Source organism: Lepidochelys kempii, chromosome 13 (assembly GCF_965140265.1).
Source record: "Lepidochelys kempii isolate rLepKem1 chromosome 13, rLepKem1.hap2, whole genome shotgun sequence".
Taxonomy (NCBI): Eukaryota; Metazoa; Chordata; order Testudines; family Cheloniidae; genus Lepidochelys; species Lepidochelys kempii.
The window spans coordinates 36,504,400-36,525,858 of record NC_133268.1 but is presented as its reverse complement, the minus strand read 5'-3'; the positions used below and the strand labels follow the sequence as shown (position 1 = coordinate 36,525,858).

General features: G+C 53.8%; 2 protein-coding genes across 4 annotated transcripts; both read right to left on the bottom strand.

Annotated features, from left to right (window-relative positions):
- Positions 1–1,902: 1,902 nt before the first annotated feature.
- Positions 1,903–12,716, bottom strand: LOC140896635 (mast cell protease 1A-like). The gene is made up of 5 exons (XM_073308558.1): positions 12,240–12,716; positions 11,100–11,247; positions 10,197–10,332; positions 5,496–5,750; positions 1,903–2,821 (listed from the first exon to the last, which is right to left on the bottom strand). Exons 1-5 carry the CDS (start codon positions 12,301–12,303, stop codon positions 2,675–2,677), a joined length of 750 nt encoding a protein of 249 aa, XP_073164659.1. The 5' UTR covers positions 12,304–12,716; the 3' UTR covers positions 1,903–2,674.
- A 3,145-nt stretch (positions 12,717–15,861) lies between these two features.
- On the bottom strand, positions 15,862–21,349 carry LOC140897067 (mast cell protease 1A-like). Of its 3 annotated transcripts, XM_073309343.1 has the most exons (5): positions 20,299–21,349; positions 19,832–19,979; positions 18,268–18,403; positions 16,488–16,748; positions 15,866–16,344 (listed from the first exon to the last, which is right to left on the bottom strand). In XM_073309343.1, exons 1-5 carry the CDS (start codon positions 20,387–20,389, stop codon positions 16,195–16,197), a joined length of 786 nt encoding a protein of 261 aa, XP_073165444.1. In that variant the 5' UTR covers positions 20,390–21,349; the 3' UTR covers positions 15,866–16,194. The 3 variants fall into 3 exon arrangements, with proteins under 3 accessions (XP_073165443.1, XP_073165442.1, XP_073165444.1); XM_073309342.1 differs by having other exon boundaries at positions 15,862–16,748; positions 20,660–21,349; XM_073309341.1 differs by having other exon boundaries at positions 15,863–16,748.
- Positions 21,350–21,459: the final 110 nt, after the last annotated feature.

Genomic DNA, 21,459 nt, shown 5'->3' with positions numbered 1-21,459 from the left:
AGTTTGGACATCAGCAAGCCCTAGAGCTAAAAACCCAGGAAGCTGAGGAAAGAGAGAGCAAAGGCACCAACTGGCTCTGGCAGACCACTTTTCAGAGTAGCAGCCGTGTTAGTCTGTATTCGCAAAAAGAAAAGGAGGACTTGTGGCACCTTAGAGACTAACCAATTTATTTGAGCATAAGCTTTCGTGAACTACAGCTCACTTTATCAGATGCATTCAGTGGAAAGTACAGTGGGGAGATCTATATAGACAGAGAACATGAAACAATGGGTGTCACCATACACACTGTAAGGAGAGTGATCACTTAAGGTGAGCTATTACCAGCAGGAGAGCAGTGCGGGGGGCAGGAAGGGGGGAAACCTTTTGTAGTGATAATCAAGGTGGGCCATTTCCAGCAGTTGACAAGAACGTCTGAGGAACAGTGGAGGGTGGAGGGGGGGAATAAACATGGGGAAATAGTTTTACTTTGTGTAATGACCCATCCACTCCCAGTCTCTATTCAAGCCTAAATTAATTGTATCCAGTTTGCAAATTAATTCCAATTCAGCAGTCTCTCCTTGGAGTCTGTTTTTGAAGTTTTTTTGTTGAAGAATTGCCACTTTTAGGTCTGTAATCGAGTGACCAAAGAGATTGAAGTGTTCTCCGACTGGTTTTTGAATGTTATAATTCTTGACGTCTGATGCCCCTCTGCCATGTACATTGGTCAAACTGGACAGTCTCTTACGTAACAGAATAAATGGACACAAATCAGACTTACATGCTGGAGGCTGGGTGTGAGCAGACCGGGAGTGGTGGGTCTCAGAGTGAAGCAGTGTGAATGACACCCTAGGTTGCAGAACTGAGGGAACACACTGTCCAACAGTCCAGATTGTAGCCTGGGGAATGTCACAGTCCCATCCCCCACAGCAGTGGGGTCCTCCCTGGCCTGAGCTCTGGGGTTGTCTCCCGTGGGATAGCAGGCCCAGGAGGTACCAGCTTTTCCCGCAGGCAGTCGGAGTCTGTCCCAGCCGCTCCGGCCGCTCTGCCCTGGTCCGTTATTAACCCCTCTGGGCTCAAAGCCTGTCCCGCACAGCCAGGGCTCCACACGCCGAGCGGTGCCAGCATCGACTCAATCCCTGTCACAGGAGCAGGTTGAGGCTGGGGGTCAGGCTGGCCGTTGGTGTCAACTCCCCTGCCATAGGCACCCTCCAGGTTGTTTATTCTCCTCCCCCACTGAATTGCCACCTGCTCCATCCTCTCCCCTGCTTGCCTCTTGGGGATCTTATCTGTGGGGTCCATCTCCCCGTTGTGCTCCCGCTGAGCTAGGCTGGGGGCCTCTGGCCACGAAGCAGCATGTTGGCAAGAGGAATTGCCAGAGGGCAGCTCTGCTCTAGGGCGAGGAAGAAACGGAGCAGACCCTGCACAACGAAGGGCTCAATGCCAACCCAGGGCACTAGGAAACTGGGGGTGACGTCTGGTGCAGAAGGGAGTTGGGTGAAGGGTAGACTAGGCCTGGGGGGAATCGTGGGAAGGCATTGGAGAAGCACCAGCCCTGAGTGATCCAGCCTGTGTTTTCTCTCCAAAGTGGGTGAGTTAGAGCCTGAGATCAAGCAAAACCTGGGTCCTAGCTGACAACCCCAGTCAGGACACTTGGCCCTGGTCCAAAGCACCTCCAGGGGTTTGTGTGTGGACTGTAGCCACTTAGGGCTCAGCCTGGGTGAGCTCTGCAGTGAAGACAGACCTGATCTATCGATCTATCCATCCCCACACACCGCGTCTATCTATCTATCTATCTATCCATCCCCATACACCGCGTCTATCTATCTATCCATCCCCATACACCGCGTCTATCTATCTATCCATCCCCACACACCGCGTCTATCTATCTATCTATCTATCCATCCCCACACACCGCGTCTATCTATCTATCCATCCCCATACACCGCGTCTATCTATCTATCCATCCCCACACACCGCGTCTATCTATCTATCTATCTATCCATCCCCATACACCCCCCTATCTATCTATCTATCCAACCTCTCTCTCTCTCTCTCTCCTATTTGTCTTCTGATTTAGCAAGGTGCATAATCAGGTGTCTGACTTTAAGCACTTGTATATTCTGATTGGATGCAAAGGGGCTACTCACATGGGCTGCAATGTCGGAATGTGCTCAGTGCCTGGCTGAATTGGGGCCCTTCTCCCCACGCGTCCCCTTTAACTGTAGTTTCACAGCCCACAGCCCCCACTCCCAAACCCGCACTCAGAGGCAGCCCACCTCTCACGGTCAGTGAAACACTCAGGAGTCCAGACACCAACAGCAGCTGCTGCAAAAAGCCATTTAGTGTATCACAAGGTGTACCTGTGACCCACAGGGCAGGGAACGTTGCACATTTTCCTCAGCGCTTTACAGAGACTATCCAGGGTCCAAGCAGAACGGAACGTGGTATGTGGTCTCCCTGGGGGTGGAAGCTCCAGTCTGGCCCCAGGGTGGGGGACTGGCTGGCTCAGAGGGGTGGGGAATGGGACCCGGGGCCTTTCCCCATTACAGGGCGCCGTCTCTGATCTGGCCACAAGGACTATGTTGATCATAAATCAATGAATAGCTCGGCCCAGACTAAGAGGGAAGTCTGATCACATGTTTGCAGGAGCAGGTTGGGTAGCAGAAGGCTGTGGCTGGCCAGGGGCTCTGTGTTGCTAGATTCCTCTCATGGTGTCAGTGATCCAGGGCATGAAGTGGGAAATCCGTGTGTACACAGCAGGAGGCGCGATGCTGTTCCTGATGCACTTGGAGACGATGCCCTCAGCCCGTCCACGGCACACGAGCGGGCCTCCAGAATCGCCCTGCCCCAGAATAAACAGGGAGATGAGTTTTAAAGCACTGATCAGGACTCCAGGACATCACTGTTTGGGCCATTAAAGCCGGAGCATCTTCAAAAAAGAAATGAATTAGCACTGAGAAGCCCAAGATGGGGGATTCATAGAATCTAAGACCAGAAGCACCATTGTGATTATCTAGTCTGACCTCCTGTGTGATGCTGTATAAAAATAAAGATGATTAGTTACAATAATTCAGTCACTATGGTTACAAAATTGCAATCAATCTTGTACAAAGCATGTCTTGTAAAGTATCCTTCTAAAGGTTATAATCTGTTAAGTGTGATTATCCTGTTTAAATCCATGTATCATCGTTGTATCTGAAGTTATGAATATTGGCTAGGTCTATCTCAAATATGTTTTGCTCTTGGGTGACCCCCACCAGGCAGATTTACATCAGGACTAGCCAGCCATGTGTTGATGGCCCATTAAGGATATCAAGGGACCTCTTCAGAGGACTCCTGAAAGAGCATATGGGTAATGGAGGCCCAGTGACCCAGCAAGGCATGGAAGGACATGGGATAAGGACTCGTGATATAAGACTCCATCTTTTGCCAGTAACTTTCCATGCACTTGTGCTGAAAGTATAAAAGTGGAGATGGTGACATCACTTCTTTGTCTTCATCCCTGCTTCACTTCTCTGGACTGTGATTTCTAACAAGGAAGATTTGAACAATGGACTGAATGACCCCACAACCTGTCTGGGTGACCCACAGAAACTTTTTGCAAGCTAGCCAATTTATCATCACTACTATGAACCTGATCTACAGACTCTGAAAATCACTTGTAATGTATATGATTCTTTTAACCATTTAATAACAGTCTTGTCTCTTTTATTTCTATAATAACACCTTTAGTTTTTAGTTACTAAAGGTTTGGCTACAAGCATGATTTTGAGGTAGGAGCGGAACTATAGCTTGACCTGGTGAAGTGGCTGATCCTCTGGGATTAGAAGATCCCTATATATGATGAATCTGGTTTTCTGTAACCTCTCAGCATAAAGACCAGTTGCCTGGGTGGTAAGCCAAGGGCTGGACACGTGTTTTGGCTTCTTGTTAATCAGTGTGGTGAGAGAGAAGCTCACTTTTGTTACTGGCCTGGTGAAATTGAATTATAGAATAAGCCATCAGTTTTGGGTTGTGTCTGCCCTGGTTTTTGTACCAGACTGTCCTGAATTTGGCACTCTCAGCTGTGACCCACACTAGGCTGGCATGACACAGGCCATTGGATGGTCCTGAATTAATTCCTGGTTAAACTAGAGCAGATCATTTAAAAAAACATCCAGGCTTGATGTTAAAATTGCCAGTGATGGAGACTTTATCATCATAGCCGACGCCAGCTGGTGGGACCCAACAGCTCTGCAGTGCTAGCTGGGGCAGCTCATGCCTTTCGCTCTGGATGTCCCTGGATCAATCCCAGATGTGTCACTCAAGATGTGTTGTGTAAACGGGGAGTAGGTGGTGGGGATTGATCTGAAGCCTCCGAAGTGGCCGGGGCTGAGGATGGGACACGGGAGGTGATAGAGAGGGTTCTCCCTTTCAGGAGCTTGCTCACACGGCCAGGGTCTGAGTGATCAACGCGTTCTGGGCTGGGAAGGAATCTTTCCCCCAGGTCAGAGTGCTGGGGACCTTGCAGGGCGCAGGGGGGTTCACCTTCCTCTGGGGCATGGGTCACCCATTGCAACAATCTGGGCACATCTCTCCTAATCCATTTCCTGCCACTGTGGGGCCTCGGGCATTGGTGGCCCCTCAGTCCCTCCTGTTCTCTGCCTGTCGCCACCACAGGTTTGTCTCCAGTGGGCAGTGCTTAATTTGTGCCCGGGCTGAGCCCCAGCATCGCCAGACTTGACCGTCCATATCCCTGGCGCCTCTGGGCCTTCTGCATCAGGTACGAATGTAAAAAATTGCTTGAGTCCTGGCACCTAATTGCTTAAGTCCTGACACCTCTTTGATTACAAGTTAAGCCCTGCCCGTGGGCCGTGATGCCTTGGTCACATTTTGGCTGTTGGTTTTAGTGTGCGGATGCTGGGCAGGGTTGGTGGCCTGCGATCTGCAGATTTTCAGACTGGATGATCTGGTCTGGTCTGGCCTCAACTCTGCCATGCCATGACTCCGAGGAGGGGCTCGTCTAGGATTTGAAAGATTGAAAGAGCCAGCTTGGGGCTGTCACTGACTGTAGTGCTCAGGAATTGGGTGATGTTCCTGTCAACAGCGTGGGAGCCCTCCAGTGGGGCTCACACTGTCCTATGTCTCCTACATTACCGGAACCCGAGCAGAGCAGCCGTGGGCTGGGAGCCAGGTCTCATGGGTTGTGTGTTGTTAATGAATGTCATTATTTGGACCCTGCCACCCTGTGTCATTCTTTCCACATTCCCATGGCGTGTGAATCAGGCAGGGAGGGGCCGCGGGATACCCCTGGCCAATGCGTGACAATAAGGAGGTGAAGGTGTCAGTGTACGACCTGGGTGGAAGGCTCTGCAGTAGGATAGGCATGTTACAAGGGTCTAGTCATTTAGGGCTAGACAATCAATAGGGCTGAGTTCCCACTGCACTTGCCAGGCCCCTGTGAGCCCTGGCTGACCCCACAATGCGGCTGAGGAAGGACAACCAGCAGCAGGAGCCCAAGCCAATCAGCCACTTACCAGATAAATTGACTTCTGGTCATCAGGGTCCCCTGCGCACAGCATGCTGGAGGGGTAATAGTAACGGTACCGCTTGTAACAGGTCTCATCGCTTATCACCAACAGGTTCACTTCCTGAAGGGTGTTGGGTGTATCAGTCAGGCTAGTCCTCCCCCAGCCAGCCACGCTGCACATGGTCCCCGGCCTCACTCTGCGATGAGCAGAAGTCAAATCAATCAGTCCCACCTCTTCAGTCAGACGCGCCTTGTGTTGCAGCTGTTGGGGCAAAGAGGGGAGGGGAATGAAACAGCCCATGAAGTGCAGTCAGAGTGTCTGTGTGTGTGTGTCAGATGGAGACAACTCAGAAACTCAAGACTCAAGGGGCAGGGGGATGGGATGGGCGTGGAACCTGCAGCAGTAGGAGGTCCTTGGGGGCAGGGGGATGAGAGGGGGAAGCTACCTGCAGCAGTGTGTGGTCACTGGGGGCGGGGTGATGGGAGGGGGACTATGTTCCCTGTAAGTTGCACGCCTGCACGGCCATGCAGGAGGCCACCAAGGGCCACACAGGTGTGTACATTGCACTCACGGGTGTGGGGTGAGGTGGGGGTGGTGATGGGGGAGCTTGGGGCATGCGGGGCCGCAGCAATTCCCCCAGCACCAGAGCTGCGGTGCGGCAGGGAGAGACGCCTCTCCGCCCTGCCCACTTGGGGGGTGAGGGCTCTGAGGTGGGGCCAGGGATGAGAGGTTTGGGGTGCAGGCTGCCCCAGGGCTGCCACAGGGAGAGAGGACTCCCGCAGCCCCGGAGCTGCTGCAGCTGGGAGAGATGCTCTCCCCCAGCCCAGGTGCTTCTTCAGGGAGAGAGGGCTGGGGGGAGTCCTCTCTCTCCGCTGCAGCCCTGGGGCAGCCTGCACCCCAAACCCCTCATCCCTGGCCCCACCTCAGAGCCCTCATCCCCCAAGCCTCAACCCACTGCCCCAGCCCTGAGCCCCCTCCCACACTCCGAACCCCTCGGCCCCACGCCCACCACACATTCCCTCCATATTGGTGCACATAACAATATTTATTCTGCACATGGATGGTAATAATTAGTGAGAACGTTGGATGGGGCCAGTATCGGCAGCAGTGTGAGGTCACTGGGGTGGGGTGATGGGATGGGGATGGTACCTGCAGCAGTGTGAGGTCACTGGGGTGGGGTGATGGGATGGGGATGGTACCTGCAGCAGTGTGAGGTCACTGGGGTGGGGTGATGGGATGGGGCCAGTATCGGCAGCAGTGTGAGGTCACTGGGGGCGGGGTGATGGGATGGGGACGGTACCGGCAGCAGTGTGAGGTCACTGGGGTGGGGTGATGGGATGGGGGCCGGTATCGGCAGCAGTGTGAGGTCACTGGGGTGGGGTGATGGGATGGGGCCGGTATCGGCAGCAGTGTGAGGTCACTGGGGTGGGGTGATGGGATGGGGACGGTACCTGCAGCAGTGTGAGGTCACTGGGGTGGGGTGATGGGATGGGGCCAGTATCGGCAGCAGTGTGAGGTCACTGGGGTGGGGTGATGGGATGGGGCCGGTATCGGCAGCAGTGTGAGGTCACTGGGGTGGGGTGATGGGATGGGGACGGTACCTGCAGCAGTGTGAGGTCACTGGGGTGGGGTGATGGGATGGGGATGGTACCTGCAGCAGTGTGAGGTCACTGGGGTGGGGTGATGGGATGGGGCCGGTATCGGCAGCAGTGTGAGGTCACTGGGGTGGGGTGATGGGATTGGGACGGTACCGGCAGCAGTGTGAGGTCACTGGGGTGGGGTGATGGGATGGGGCCAGTATCGGCAGCAGTGTGAGGTCACTGGGGTGGGGTGATGGGATGGGGCCAGTATCGGCAGCAGTGTGAGGTCACTGGGGTGGGGTGATGGGATGGGGCCGGTATCGGCAGCAGTGTGAGGTCACTGGGGCGGGGTGATGGGATGGGGGCCGTACCTGCAGCAGTGTGAGGTCACTGGGGGCGGGGTGATGGGATGGGGACGGTATCGGCAGCAGTGTGAGGTCACTGGGGGCGGGGTGATGGGATGGGGACGGTACCGGCAGCAGTGTGAGGTCACTGGGGCGGGGTGATGGGATGGGGGCCGTACCTGCAGCAGTGTGAGGTCACTGGGGCGGGGTGATGGGATGGGGGCCGTACCTGCAGCAGTGTGAGGTCACTGGGGCGGGGTGATGGGATGGGGACGGTACCGGCAGCAGTGTGAGGTCACTGGGGCGGGGTGATGGGATGGGGGCCGTACCGGCAGCAGTGTGAGGTCACTGGGGCGGGGTGATGGGATGGGGACGGTACCGGCAGCAGTGTGAGGTCACTGGGGTGGGGTGATGGGATGGGGCCGGTATCGGCAGCAGTGTGAGGTCACTGGGGCGGGGTGATGGGATGGGGGCCGTACCTGCAGCAGTGTGAGGTCACTGGGGCGGGGTGATGGGATGGGGGCCGTACCTGCAGCAGTGTGAGGTCACTGGGGCGGGGTGATGGGATGGGGACGGTACCGGCAGCAGTGTGAGGTCACTGGGGCGGGGTGATGGGATGGGGGCCGTACCGGCAGCAGTGTGAGGTCACTGGGGCGGGGTGATGGGATGGGGGCCGTACCGGCAGCAGTGTGAGGTCACTGGGGCGGGGTGATGGGATGGGGACGGTACCGGCAGCAGTGTGAGGTCACTGGGGCGGGGTGATGGGATGGGGGCCGTACGTGCAGCAGTGTGAGGTCACTGGGGCGGGGTGATGGGATGGGGACGGTACCTGCAGCAGTGTGAGGTCACTGGGGCGGGGTGATGGGATGGGGACGGTACCTGCAGCAGTGTGAGGTCACTGGGGCGGGGTGATGGGATGGGGACGGTATCGGCAGCAGTGTGAGGTCACTGGGGTGGGGTGATGGGATGGGGCCAGTATCGGCAGCAGTGTGAGGTCACTGAGGCGGGGTGATGGGATGGGGGCCGTACCGGCAGCAGTGTGATGTCACTGGGGCGGGGTGATGGGATGGGGGCCGTACCTGCAGCAGTGTGAGGTCACTGGGGCGGGGTGATGGGATGGGGGCCGTACCTGCAGCAGTGTGAGGTCACTGGGGCGGGGTGATGGGATGGGGGCCGTACCTGCAGCAGTGTGAGGTCACTGGGGCGGGGTGATGGGATGGGGACGGTACCGGCAGCAGTGTGAGGTCACTGGGGCGGGGTGATGGGATGGGGGCCGTACCTGCAGCAGTGTGAGGTCACTGGGGGCGGGGTGATGGGATGGGGGCCGTACCTGCAGCAGTGTGAGGTCACTAGGGCGGGGTGATGGGATGGGGGCCGTACCGGCAGCAGTGTGAGGTCACTGGGGCGGGGTGATGGGATGGGGACGGTACCTGCAGCAGTGTGAGGTCACTGGGGCGGGGTGATGGGATGGGGGCCGTACCGGCAGCAGTGTGAGGTCACTGGGGCGGGGTGATGGGATGGGGACGGTACCTGCAGCAGTGTGAGGTCACTGGGGCGGGGTGATGGGATGGGGGCCGTACCGGCAGCAGTGTGAGGTCACTGGGGCGGGGTGATGGGATGGGGACGGTACCGGCAGCAGTGTGAGGTCACTGGGGCGGGGTGATGGGATGGGGGCCGTACTGGCAGCAGTGTGAGGTCACTGGGGCGGGGTGATGGGATGGGGACGGTACCGGCAGCAGTGTGAGGTCACTGGGGTGGGGTGATGGGATGGGGCCGGTATCGGCAGCAGTGTGAGGTCACTGGGGCGGGGTGATGGGATGGGGACGGTACCTGCAGCAGTGTGAGGTCACCAGGGGTGGGGTGATGGGATGGGGACGGTACCTGCAGCAGTGTGAGGTCACTGGGGCGGGGTGATGGGATGGGGACGGTACCGGCAGCAGTGTGAGGTCACTGGGGCGGGGTGATGGGATGGGGGCCGTACCGGCAGCAGTGTGAGGTCACTGGGGCGGGGTGATGGGATGGGGACGGTACCGGCAGCAGTGTGAGGTCACTGGGGTGGGGTGATGGGATGGGGCCGGTATCGGCAGCAGTGTGAGGTCACTGGGGCGGGGTGATGGGATGGGGACGGTACCTGCAGCAGTGTGAGGTCACCAGGGGTGGGGTGATGGGATGGGGACGGTACCTGCAGCAGTGTGAGGTCACTGGGGCGGGGTGATGGGATGGGGGCCGTACCTGCAGCAGTGTGAGGTCACTGGGGGCGGGGTGATGGGATGGGGACGGTATCGGCAGCAGTGTGAGGTCACTGGGGCGGGGTGATGGGATGGGGGCCGTACCGGCAGCAGTGTGAGGTCACTGGGGCGGGGTGATGGGATGGGGACGGTACCTGCAGCAGTGTGAGGTCACTGGGGCGGGGTGATGGGATGGGGACGGTATCGGCAGCAGTGTGAGGTCACTGGGGCGGGGTGATGGGATGGGGACGGTACCGGCAGCAGTGTGAGGTCACTGGGGTGGGGTGATGGGATGGGGACGGTATCGGCAGCAGTGTGAGGTCACTGGGGCGGGGTGATGGGATGGGGACGGTACCTGCAGCAGTGTGAGGTCACTGGGGCGGGGTGATGGGATGGGGACGGTACCGGCAGCAGTGTGAGGTCACTGGGGTGGGGTGATGGGATGGGGGCCGTACCGGCAGCAGTGTGAGGTCACTGGGGCGGGGTGATGGGATGGGGGCCGTACCTGCAGCAGTGTGAGGTCACTGGGGTGGGGTGATGGGATGGGGGCCGTACCTGCAGCAGCATGATGTCATTGCTAATGGTGTCTCTGTTGTATCGCGGGTGCAGGATCTGGCGCCTCACAGGTATTTTCTGTTGGCTCCGTTCCCGTTGTCTAATGTTATGGGCTCCCAGTGTGGCAGTGATCTCGCTGTAAAACCCAGGAGCAATCCATGGGGCGTTAAGGGCAGGAGCGTATGTCAGGGGCAGACGGGCACATGAGGGCTGACTCATGAACAGTGACATGGAGGGGACGGGGCAGCCTGGGGCTGTCAGGCTGAGGTCCTGGGCTCAGCTTCTGCCAGCAAAAATGTACACACCACTGTACACATTGCCAGCTCTGATCCGGCTCCGTTGCTGGGGATTGGCCGGTTTGGAGGCGCGTGTGTGCAGGGGGACTGGAGCAAGGGGCGTTTCCCTTCTAGTGGGCACTGGTTGCAGCATAAACACTTGCCCAGTGGCATTGGGGTCCCAGCCTCTGCCTCCACCAGTCCCTTGTGCTGTTCCCTTGAGCTGCTTCACTCCTTATTGTTCTCCCCGCCCCTGGGTCTCAGCTCCCATCCAGCATGATCCACACAGGGGTCTATGCCCAGCTCCCCCTAGCTCAGAGCCCTGCAGAGCTGTCCTGGGGCTGTGAGCCCCTCCCTGCCCTGATCTGGGCAATGGGCCAGACCCCAGTTGGTGTCAATGGCCATAGCCCCATTGATTTACCCAGCACTGGAGCTGGACCATGGTTTGCCGAGGCCCCGAGAAACACACTGACGCCTCCTGAGCAGATCAGACCCCTGGGCTCTGCTGTGCCAGCCTGTCCTACTAACTGCTCCTTCCCTGCAACCTACTATGGTGCAGAGCTCCCAGCTCCCCCATCACCTGCTAGCGCCCGACCTGCCCCGACATCCCCAGCAGAGAGTTGCTTACTCTCCCTTGCAGTGAGCGGCCGTCAGCACGAAGTTTGTCTTCACCAGGAACCCTCCGCAGCGATAGCTCTTGTCTCCGCGTCGTATTTCCAGATTGGCCATGTAGGGCCTGGAGTGGGGCTGGGCTTCCTGTCCCCCAATGATCTCACCTGTGGAGGGGAGACCAGGTTCATACAAAGAACCCCATCGTCTCCTTGGGCCGGGCTGGGACTGAGCTTCCCATCCTGAAGAGGAATCCCCACAGCCTCAACCCACCCCCTATGATGCTCTCCCTGGGGGATCCCTGTGCCTGGGACTCTGCCCCTCAGCTCTCCCCTAGACTGGACACCCCATGGGACTGGGAGGTAAATCGAAAGATCTGTCCTCGCTGGGTGGAGAATCAGTGCCAAATGCACAGGGAGTGGGTCAGTAATTGCACTGCCTTGAGTTAATGGCATTCAGGGCCAAGGTCACCCCAAATTAGGCCAGGCAAGCCCCAAAAGGGCACTGACAATCTTACTGGCTAAATTTCCTTCAGTCAGGTTCCATCCCCCAGTCTAATGCTGCTCCCTTTGCACTTCCAGTGTTGTCAATGCCGTGGGTAAAGAGACAGGGAGAGATCGTTTTGGGCATCTCCTCACCCTTCTTATAGCTGTTTCTCCTCTACAAGAACCATCACCAGCTGAGGTTCATGATACAGAAAGTGTGTGAACAGGAACCCCAAGCTGTTTCTTTGTCACAATGTAATTTTTTCGCCCATGTCCTCTTTCCTGCTCAAGAATGGCCACTTAATCAGGTGATAGTCCAATTGATTACATTGACACCTGGCTGAGGCATTTGCTAGTCTTTTGTCTCTGGCGAACTGGTCTGTGGCTGCTCCCCAGACTTGGAACATATCTTAGTAAAACCATACAGTAGAATATTATAACTTTAGCTGCCACACATATTTTACCAGGACAGTAATGATCAGCAAAGTATGAATTTTAGACGATACCTCACAAGGCATGCTTTGTATAAAATTTATCATAGTCCTGTTGTAAAAGAGGTGAACATATGGGTATAGATTGTCACAGGCCCCTAGATAGCACCCACTGAACCCAATCCCTGAGACCCCCCATTTCACCCCAAAATCCCAGGGGCCCCTGATCCCAGCCGTACTCACCAGCCCAAGCCCCGGGGGGCAGGAGAAAGGCCATGGGAAGCAGGAGCAAGATCTGTACCTTCATATTTGGAGTCAGTGCAGGGACAGGTTTCAGGTTGCATCCGATGAAGTGAGCTGTAGCTCACAAAAGCTTATGCTCAAATAAATTGGTTAGTCTCTAAGGTGCCACAAGTACTCCTTTTCTTAGTGCAGGGACAGTGCATCTGCCTCAGGCCTGGGGGCTTTATAGACTCAGCAGGGGGGAGATCTTGGGGGCAGAAAACCTGAGGGTCACCCACACACTCATCTAAATGTAGGGCTCAGGCATCTCAGTTTCTAACCACAGCCAACCACGTGGGGTGAGGGGAAGTACACGCCCTGTGTCAGCCAGGAAGCCTGCATAGCTGGATGGATGCTGCCTGTCTGGGTCTCTCCACAGCTCAATGGATGATGGACCACTGAATGGAGAGGACCCCGGTGGACATACGTCTAGAAGGATCCAGGGGTTTTCTGGTTGCCAGCTCACAGCCGTGCACATCTGTTGGCTCTTACTCACCTGGGCCCATCATTGCTCAGTTCCCTGCCCATGTCTCTGTGGTGCAGTCAGTGGGTGACAGAGACAGATCTCAGTGGTGGGTAGGAACGTGGCCCTTTGATCTTTCTCAGGGTGGCCCAGCCGAGAACAGGGTGGGGCTGGGCAGAGCAGCCGTGAGCTCCGATCACAGCGACTGCGGCAGGAGGGTTCCTGAGAAGCCCCCTGGTGAGACTTTGACCAAGTGAATGGGATGTGGCAGCCTGTGTGATGATGTACAGCTGGGAGCTATGACTGTGCAGCACCAGAGGGGAAATGACACAGCACAGATAGGGATAGAACCCAGGAGTCCTGGCTCCCAGCCCCCTCTGCTCTAACCCACTCCCCTCCCAGACCCCACTCCCCTCCCAGAACCAGGGATAGAACCTAGGAGTCCTGGCTCCCAGCTCCCCTTGCTGTAACCACTAGACCCCACTCCCCTCCCAGAGCCCTAAGATAGAGGCAGTAATCACTGCAGATTAGAAACCATGTCGCAGGTTTAAAAGGCCCCATGTCCAGTTCCCCACCCCACTAAGCCAGCCAGTCCCCAACTGTGGGGCTGGATCAGAGCCGGCACCTCCAAAAGGGGAAAGGCCCCACATCCAATTTCCCATCCCTTGATCCAGCCAGTCCCCCTCCCATTGGTGTCAACCAACGACGTGTTCATTGTCCTTCACAAGCCAGTCCTGTCTCAGACCTGACAAACTCACTACACCTCACACACCTATTCCCTGGTGTTTAGCCCTGAAGGGTAGTGTGTCAGGACTCTACTGAAAGCTGGTAGCTTGTCAAGCTTCATGCTCGCTGTGAGTCGTGCGTACAGGTACTAATTCAGGGATAGTGTTTCTATCCTGACACCTATGGCTCATGGGCTTGGAGTGACCATCCAGGAAATCTCATGGTTGGGGGATAGCTCGTTCACACAGGAGATAGCTGGCAGATCTCCCTGGTTAGCTGGTGATGGACTACACGGTGTGATGCTGGCAGGCCCAGGCAGCTGGCATTAACTAAGAACTAACAAACTCGTAGCTGGAGACCAGACGGTTCACCTGTGTGTTAATTTCACTCAAAAGAGGGAGGAGTCTTACAAGAACATATTCAGTGTTTACAGTCTATGAAATGCTTGTACCTTGCTGCCTTCATCAATCTCACGTGCAATGTCTGTGTTCCAGGCTATAAGGAAACATGAACGTTTTGCTTTATAACATTGAAAGTGTTTGCTCTGAACTTGGGAACCCAGGCATGGAAATCCTCTGCCCCCCCTTCCGGCATCCATCCAGACAGACCATCAAAATGAGATGGGCCGTCCCAGACCATTACAATACAAAAAATTAGTTAATAGCCCTCTGGCCGCTGGGAAATGTGATGTGCAAGGAAGTGCTGTGGGCTTGGAAGCTGAATGACGTAAATAAAAGGAAGCCTCAAGGCAATTTTCTGTCTTTTGGGCTGTTTGACATCTGAGTGGGCTACAGACCCCAAACTGGCACCAGAGCTCCCCAGGGGTTGCCCTGAGAGAGTGACAGACCACTACAGCTCTGGCACTCTGCGGATTTAGATGGTAACTCATTGGGGTGTTTATGTTTGCCTGCTTTAACCTGGAAATAACTCTGTTATTTCTTTTTCCTAGTACATAAACCTTATATAATTCATTAAGAACATGAGAACGGCCAGATTGGGTCAGACCAAAAGTCCATCTTCCGACAGTGGCCAAGGCCAGGTGCCCCAGAGGGAATGAACAGAACAGGGAATCATCAAGTGATCCATCCCCTGTCACCCATTCCCAGCTTCTGGCAAGCAGAGACTAGGGCCATCATCCCTGCCCATCCTGGCTAATAGCTATTGATGGACCTATCCTCCATGAATTTATCTAGTTCTTTTCTGAACCCTGTTATAGTCTTGGACTTCACAACATCCTCTGGCAAAGAGTTCCACAGGTTGACTGTGCGTTGTGTGAAGAAATACTTCCTTTTGTTTGTTTTAAACATGCTGCCTACTAATTTCATTTGGTGACCCCTAGTTCTTGTGTTATGAGAAGGATTAAATAACACTTCCTTATTTACTTTCTCCACACCAGTCATGATTTTATAGAGCATTATTAAATCCATCTTCTCCAACCCATCCTAATCCAAGTCTCCAATACTGCAACCAGTAGAGGTAAGCCAGGCAAGGCGGATCAGTTTCTCTTTTGTTTTATGTGAATTTTCCCTGTGTTAAGAGGGAGGTTTATTCCTGTTTTCTGTAACTTTAAGGTTTTGCCCAGAGGGGGATCCTCTGTGTTTTGAATCTGAATACCCTGTAAAGTATTTTCCCTCCTGATTTTACAGGGATAATTTTTACCTTTCTTTTTTTTTTATAAAACCCTTTTTTTAAGAACCTGACTGATTTTTCCACTGTTCCAAGATCCAGGGATTTGGGTCTTTGATGATTTTGTAACCAATTGGTTAGGATATTATTCTCAAGCCTCCCCTGGAAAGGAGGTGTGTAGGGCTTGGGGGGATATTTTGTGGGAAAACGTTTCCAAGTGGTCTCTTTCCCTGTTCTTTGTTTAAAATGCTTGGTGGTGGCAGCATACTGTTCAAGGACAAGGCAAAGGTCGTACCTTGGCGAAGTTTTGAACCTAAGCTGGTAAGAATAAGCTTAGGGGGTCTTTCATGTGCGTCCACACATCTGTACCCTAGAGTTCAGAGAGGGGAAGGAACCCTGATAGGAGTATTGAGAAAATGTCATCAAAGAAGATTCAGTGGGAGTTTTTCAGATCTGGATGAAATTCTTTGTAGGAGTTTAAATTGTAACTCCCCCCATGCCCCCAAAAAGAAAGGAATAAAACTTCCATGACATTTTTTCCCCTTGATTTTCGGTCAAGTCGAGCAGTTTGTAGAACGGATCAGAAATTTCCCATCTTTTTGACCAAAGAGTACACTTCCAAGTGGGGAGGGAAGGGTTTTGCAAACGTTTGAGGCAATCACCAAAAAAATGAAATGAAAAAATCTTTAACCACCAGAACAAACCTCCAGGTGTTGATACTTTCAAACACAGATCGGCAGACTTTCTAGAAAATACTTTACAGAATCACAGAGAGGCAAGGCGGGTGAGGTGGGATCTTTTATTGGACCAGCCTGTCTCATCCACCTTGTCTCTCTAGTATCCTGGGACCTCGCGATTCGTTTCTAAAGCTAAAACCTACAATGTCTGACAGGGCCTGTTTACGGTTTTAAAATAATGTGCACCAGGAAACACCAAGAAGACACTATTTATTGATTGGCTTTACCATGAGCCCATCACCATAGTGGCTGGGCTCGAGACACACCTCCAAGGAGATAAATCCATACAGCTAAGTGAGGATTGTAATGCTCCTTTTATAGCTGGGAAACTGAGGCAGAGAGCAAAGAAGGTGCTTGCCTAAGGTTAATCCTGCAGCTTTCTCATTGTTTTCTTGATCCAGGGGATGTACGCTGAGACCCTGGTGAACACCCTGGGGGGGGACCCATCAACTTTGCCAAAAGAGACGATGCCCTGGGCCGTCCCGTCACAGACCAGGGGGCCCCCGGAGTCGCCCTGTGAAATAAACGCCAGGTGTTGAAGCTGGTTTCAGCTGCCCTTCCCATGGGTGCATGCCCCTTGGTACAGCTCACGGTCTCAGCGTCGCCCCGTGCTGGGCCAAACTGGGAGGATGCGGGCAGGGCAGGTGGGATATTTACCTTAAAGGACGATTTATTGAATTCCTTGGGGTCGCCCACGCAGAGCATGGAGTTGGGGATGAAATGGGAGTAGCGCATACACCTGTTTGCCTCCAGCACCATCAAGTTGACCTCCTGCAGCGTGCTTGGCAGGGAAACCCCCCTGGCCCGGGTATTCCCCCAGCCCGCTACGTTGCAGATGTCTCTTGGCATCACCTCTTCACCATCCTCGGGCAGGGGGACGAGCTGCACGGCCGCCGTCAGCTTCGCTTTGCTCTTCAGCTGCAAGGAGAGCGGGCAAGGGAAAGGGTGGCAGCAAGGCCTAGCGGATAAAGCACTGGGCTGGGACTCAGGAGACCTGAGGTCTGCTTCTGGCTCTTCCAATGCTCTTGGGCAAATCACAGCCTCACTCTGTGCCTCAGTTTCCCCGCCAACCATTTATCTATTTATAGTGTGAGCTCTTTGAGGCAGAGCTGTGGTTCACTGTATCTGTGCAGCGCCCGGCACAGTGGGGGCCCTGATCTCGGTCGGGGTCTGTGCAGCGCCCGGCACAATGGGGCCCTGAATTTGATTGAAATGCCACCATAATACAAATAACTTCTGAAACCACATTTTTTGAAGGATTTTGGTTTTGGGACTGTGTGTATGTGAGAAAGACGCCGCTCCCTTCTGCAGGAGGGGACGAGATCCCTGCCCAGTATATGTCTGGAGAGGAGAATGATCAATTTACAGGGGGAAAAACAATTTTTCATACCATTCAGAATTTTTCATATTTTTTTAAAAAATCAGATGCAAAATGAAAATTTTCAGTTAAAAAACCCCATTTTGAAGTTCAGAGATTCTTTCCCCACTTTCAGTCGCTTTGACCTTTTTTCTTGCAGTGAAAAGCAAAACAAGAAACAAAAAAAAGGAACCAAGTGTGGGAATGTGTTGCGGGGGAGACCCCACGTTTCCCACATTTGCCTAGCATAGAGGAGGAAAGAAAACATGTCTATTATTTTTTAATTCTTCCTAATTTTTTGCCAGTGGGGAAAAATAAATAAGGAAGAGAAAACAAATTTCTCTGTCACTCCCTCGCACTTTTTCATCTTTTATCTCTAACTGAGTATTGGAGTCAGGGGAATAAAAACTGGTGAAAAGTGGAAAATTCCTCCACTGTTTCAAAACATCATTTAAAAAAAACAACAGAAAAAAACCCCACATTTCTTCAGCAATTTTCTCATTTTGCTATATTTTTTTACAGGCACGGTTAGGCAAAAGCTACGTTTCTTCAGGAAGGTTCCAGTTTGGGGCAAACCCCCCATTTTTGACCAAAAAACAAACAAAAGAAGTCATGTTGAGTCAAGATTTGAATACTCTGAATATGGGGTCATTATTATTATGCTTTATTAGGTGTATTATGGTAGCACATAGGGCCCCAGTTATGACCCATAACCCCACTGTGCAAGGTGCTGTACATTATTTATTAGAACAGGGAGTCCAGTGGCACCTTAAAGACTAACAGATTTATTTGGGCATGAGCTTTCAGACGCAAGAAGTGGGTTTTTTACCCAAGAACGCTTATGCCCAAATAAATCTGTTAGTCTTTAAGGTGTCACCGGACTCCCTGTTGTTTTTGTGGGTACAGACTGACACGGCTAACCCCAGTCACGACCCATGACCACATTGTGCCAAGCACTGCGCAAACACAGATTGAAGCGACAGTCCATGCCTCAAAGAGCTGACTCTATAAGCCAAGAGCCACCAGGAGGAGACAGACAGACTAACAGGGATGTAACAGGAGAAAATCAGTCATTGGTACCTTGAGTAACATGAGGTCGTTCTCCTGTGTCTTGTTGTTGTATTTCGGGTGGGGAATTTTCCGTCGGACAGCCAGGCGTTGCTGGCTCCGCTCCCGCTTGGTCACATCATGAGCTCCCAGATACACCATGATTTTTCTGGGAATGCAGAGAGTCATGGCTGGGAATGGGGTAGGCTTGGGCGGTCCTAGATCCCACTGGCCTCCCCCACCCAAAACTCATCCATGCTGCCCCAACCTTCTGGGGTGTTAAAATAGGAACCAGAGGCAGAGATTTTCAAAGCCACTGAAAGCAGCTGCAGTGAAACAGTTATGTACAGAGAGAGGAATTGTTGTCAGTAGGGTTCAGAATTAATGTCTCCATGGAGCTGAATGAGGGTGGAGCTATTATTGTCAAGTCATGCATGAGGAGTTACCCTATGGCAGTGTGGTCTATTGGGTAGAGTGCAGGAGGGGGACTCAGGAGACCTGGGTTCTATTCACAGGCTTGCTGGATGACCTTGGACAAATCACTGCCCCTCTTTGTGCCTCAGTTTCCCCATCTGTAGAATGGGGATTTGTACATTCCAAGGCCACAAGGCACCACTGTGATCATCTAGTCCGATCTCCTTCTCTTGGTTAAGATAAACAGATTGAGCTCCTTGAGTCTCTCACTCTAAGGCAGGTTTTCCAATCCTTTAACCATTCTTGTGGCTCTTTTCTGACCTCTTTCCCAATTGTCAACATCTTTCCTGAATTGTGGGGTGCCAGAACTGGACACAGGATCCCAGCAGCGGTCGCACCGGGGCCAAATCCGGGGTAGAATAACTCCTCTACTCCTACTTGAAATTCCCCTTTTTTATATATCCCCAGGATAATGATTCCAACCCCTTTTGTCAAGTGCTTTGAGATCTCCAGATGAGAAGAGCTAGATATTATAATTAACCTCACATCGGCTGAGATTTGCAAAGCTGTCAAGGGCTTTTAGACCCCCACATTTAATTTTAATGGGAATTGGCCATGCACGTCCATTAGGCACCTTTGAAAATCTCATCTCATCTCTTCGAAAAGCAAAATTCATTCAATCGGTGTTCTGCAAATCAGGAAACAGCAGGATCAAGCAAACTGTGCCATTTATAAAAAGACTTAACCATCTAGCCCCAGCAGCTGCAAAGATATCCTTAAGTCCCCCACTTTATTAACACTTCCTGGTCCTCTCTAGGACTGGGAGGACAAAGAACTCTGTGACTGAGATTTGGGGATTTGGACCCTTCTGGTTTGGTGTAATGGGAATGGGTTTTTCAGTTCCCCTAGGTGACTTTAAAACGCTAGCCCATGAGCTTGATTTACGCCCACAGAGACTGCCTGGAATGATAGCCCTGCCTCTGTTCATCTTGGCCAGGCCGTTAACTCTGAACCCTACTGGTGACAAATTAAATATCAGCATTTAATTCCACTTTAGTGGACACCCAGGCAATGTAAACATTCCCACCTACCCCCATGGGCAGTAAGCCACAGCTGACCCCTCTTTGGGGATTCCCCAGGAGGCAACAACTTTGAAACTGAGAGTCAAGAAGCAGGCACTTACCCGAGGTCACAGTGCGCAGCTGTCAGCACAAAGTCCTTTTGAATCAGGAATCCTCCACACCTTTTGTGCCCATGCTTCGTGCTGATGTTGAGGAAGGCCATGTAAGGTTTGGAGTGGGACCGGGCTTCCTTTCCACCAGTGATCCATCCTGGTGGAGATATCCCCACACCAGGATATGATTAATGTCAGCCTCTGGGCAGGTTAGCTTGACTCACAAACAACATGTGGACACGTGTCCATGTGGACACGGGCCCTGCATCTCCCCCTGTGGCTATGCAACTTTATCAATGGCACCAACTTTGCCCCAGCCTTCTTCAACCCATAGCATCCCAGCTGGGTCCTAGGGTGAGCACAACGCCCAAGGAAGAAGTGTCTGACTCTGGGGAGGACCCAGGATGTGCAAACAGCCACAACAGCACTGAACACAACAGCACTGAATGGAGGGTCCTGATTCCCTCCGTACTCACCAGCCAGAGCCCCGGGGGGCAGGAAAAAAGCCGTGGGGAGCAGGAGCAGAAGCTGCATTATCAGAGCCATCCGGGGAAGGGGACAGCGCATCTGCCTCAGCCCTTGGTGATTTATAGACCCAGCAGGAAACCTGCAGGTCACATATACGTGCTCATCTGAATGGCAGGTTCAGACTCTGTTCAACCACAGCCGACCACACAGGCTGAGGGGAAGGACAGGCTGTGTGTCAGCCCAGCAGCTGGGTCCCTGCACAACTGGATGGATGATGGACAGAGAAGACCCTGGTGGAGGGATGTGTGCAGCAGAATCCAGGGTTGTTCCGGGTGAGGGCTCACAGCTGGGCACATCTGGGGCTCTTACTCATCTGGCCTCATCCTCGCTCAGTTCCCTGCCCATGTCTTTGTGCTGGGGGCTGTGTGTGATAGCGACTGATCTGGGTGGCGGGTGGGAACGTGGTCCTTTGATCTTTCTCACAGTGGCCCAACTGTGAACAGGATGGGGCTGGGCAGACCAATCATGAGCCCTGATCACAGCGACCGCGGCAGGAGGGTTTCTGAGAAGCCCCCACGGTGAGTCTGTGACCACGCGAAGGGAATGTGGCAACCTCTGTGACACCGTATAGCTGGGAGCTATGACTGTGCAGCACCAGAGGGGAAATGACACAGCAGAGCCTGGGATCAAACCCAGATGTCCTGGCTCCCAGACCCCTCCCCGTTCTAACCACTAGACCCTACTCCCCTCCCAGAGCCAGGAGAGAACCCAGGTGTCCTGGCCCCGAGATCCTCCCGCTGTCGGGAGGGGATGCCTGGTGTTATGTGGAGCTGGATCAGGAGGCACAGGTGCCCCCATCCCCTGATCCCTTCCCTTTGCCTCCCCTTGTGTGTGGGATCATGGTGCTGTCTCTGCTCTGGAGGATCCATATGGTCGTGGGTGGGAGGGTTATAAACACCCCATAGACCACCTCATGCCCCCGTCCCACATGTACAGAGACCGATAACCTGCCCAGACCCCCAGATGTCTTCTAACAACCCTGTGTTAGTGGCCATCACACCCTCGACCCCCTTAATCCCCTCAGCATCCTTCCCTCCTCTGTGACACCCCCCGCATGCCCCTTGAACTGCTGCCACCCTCCGCTTCAATCCCCACAAACTCCCACCGAA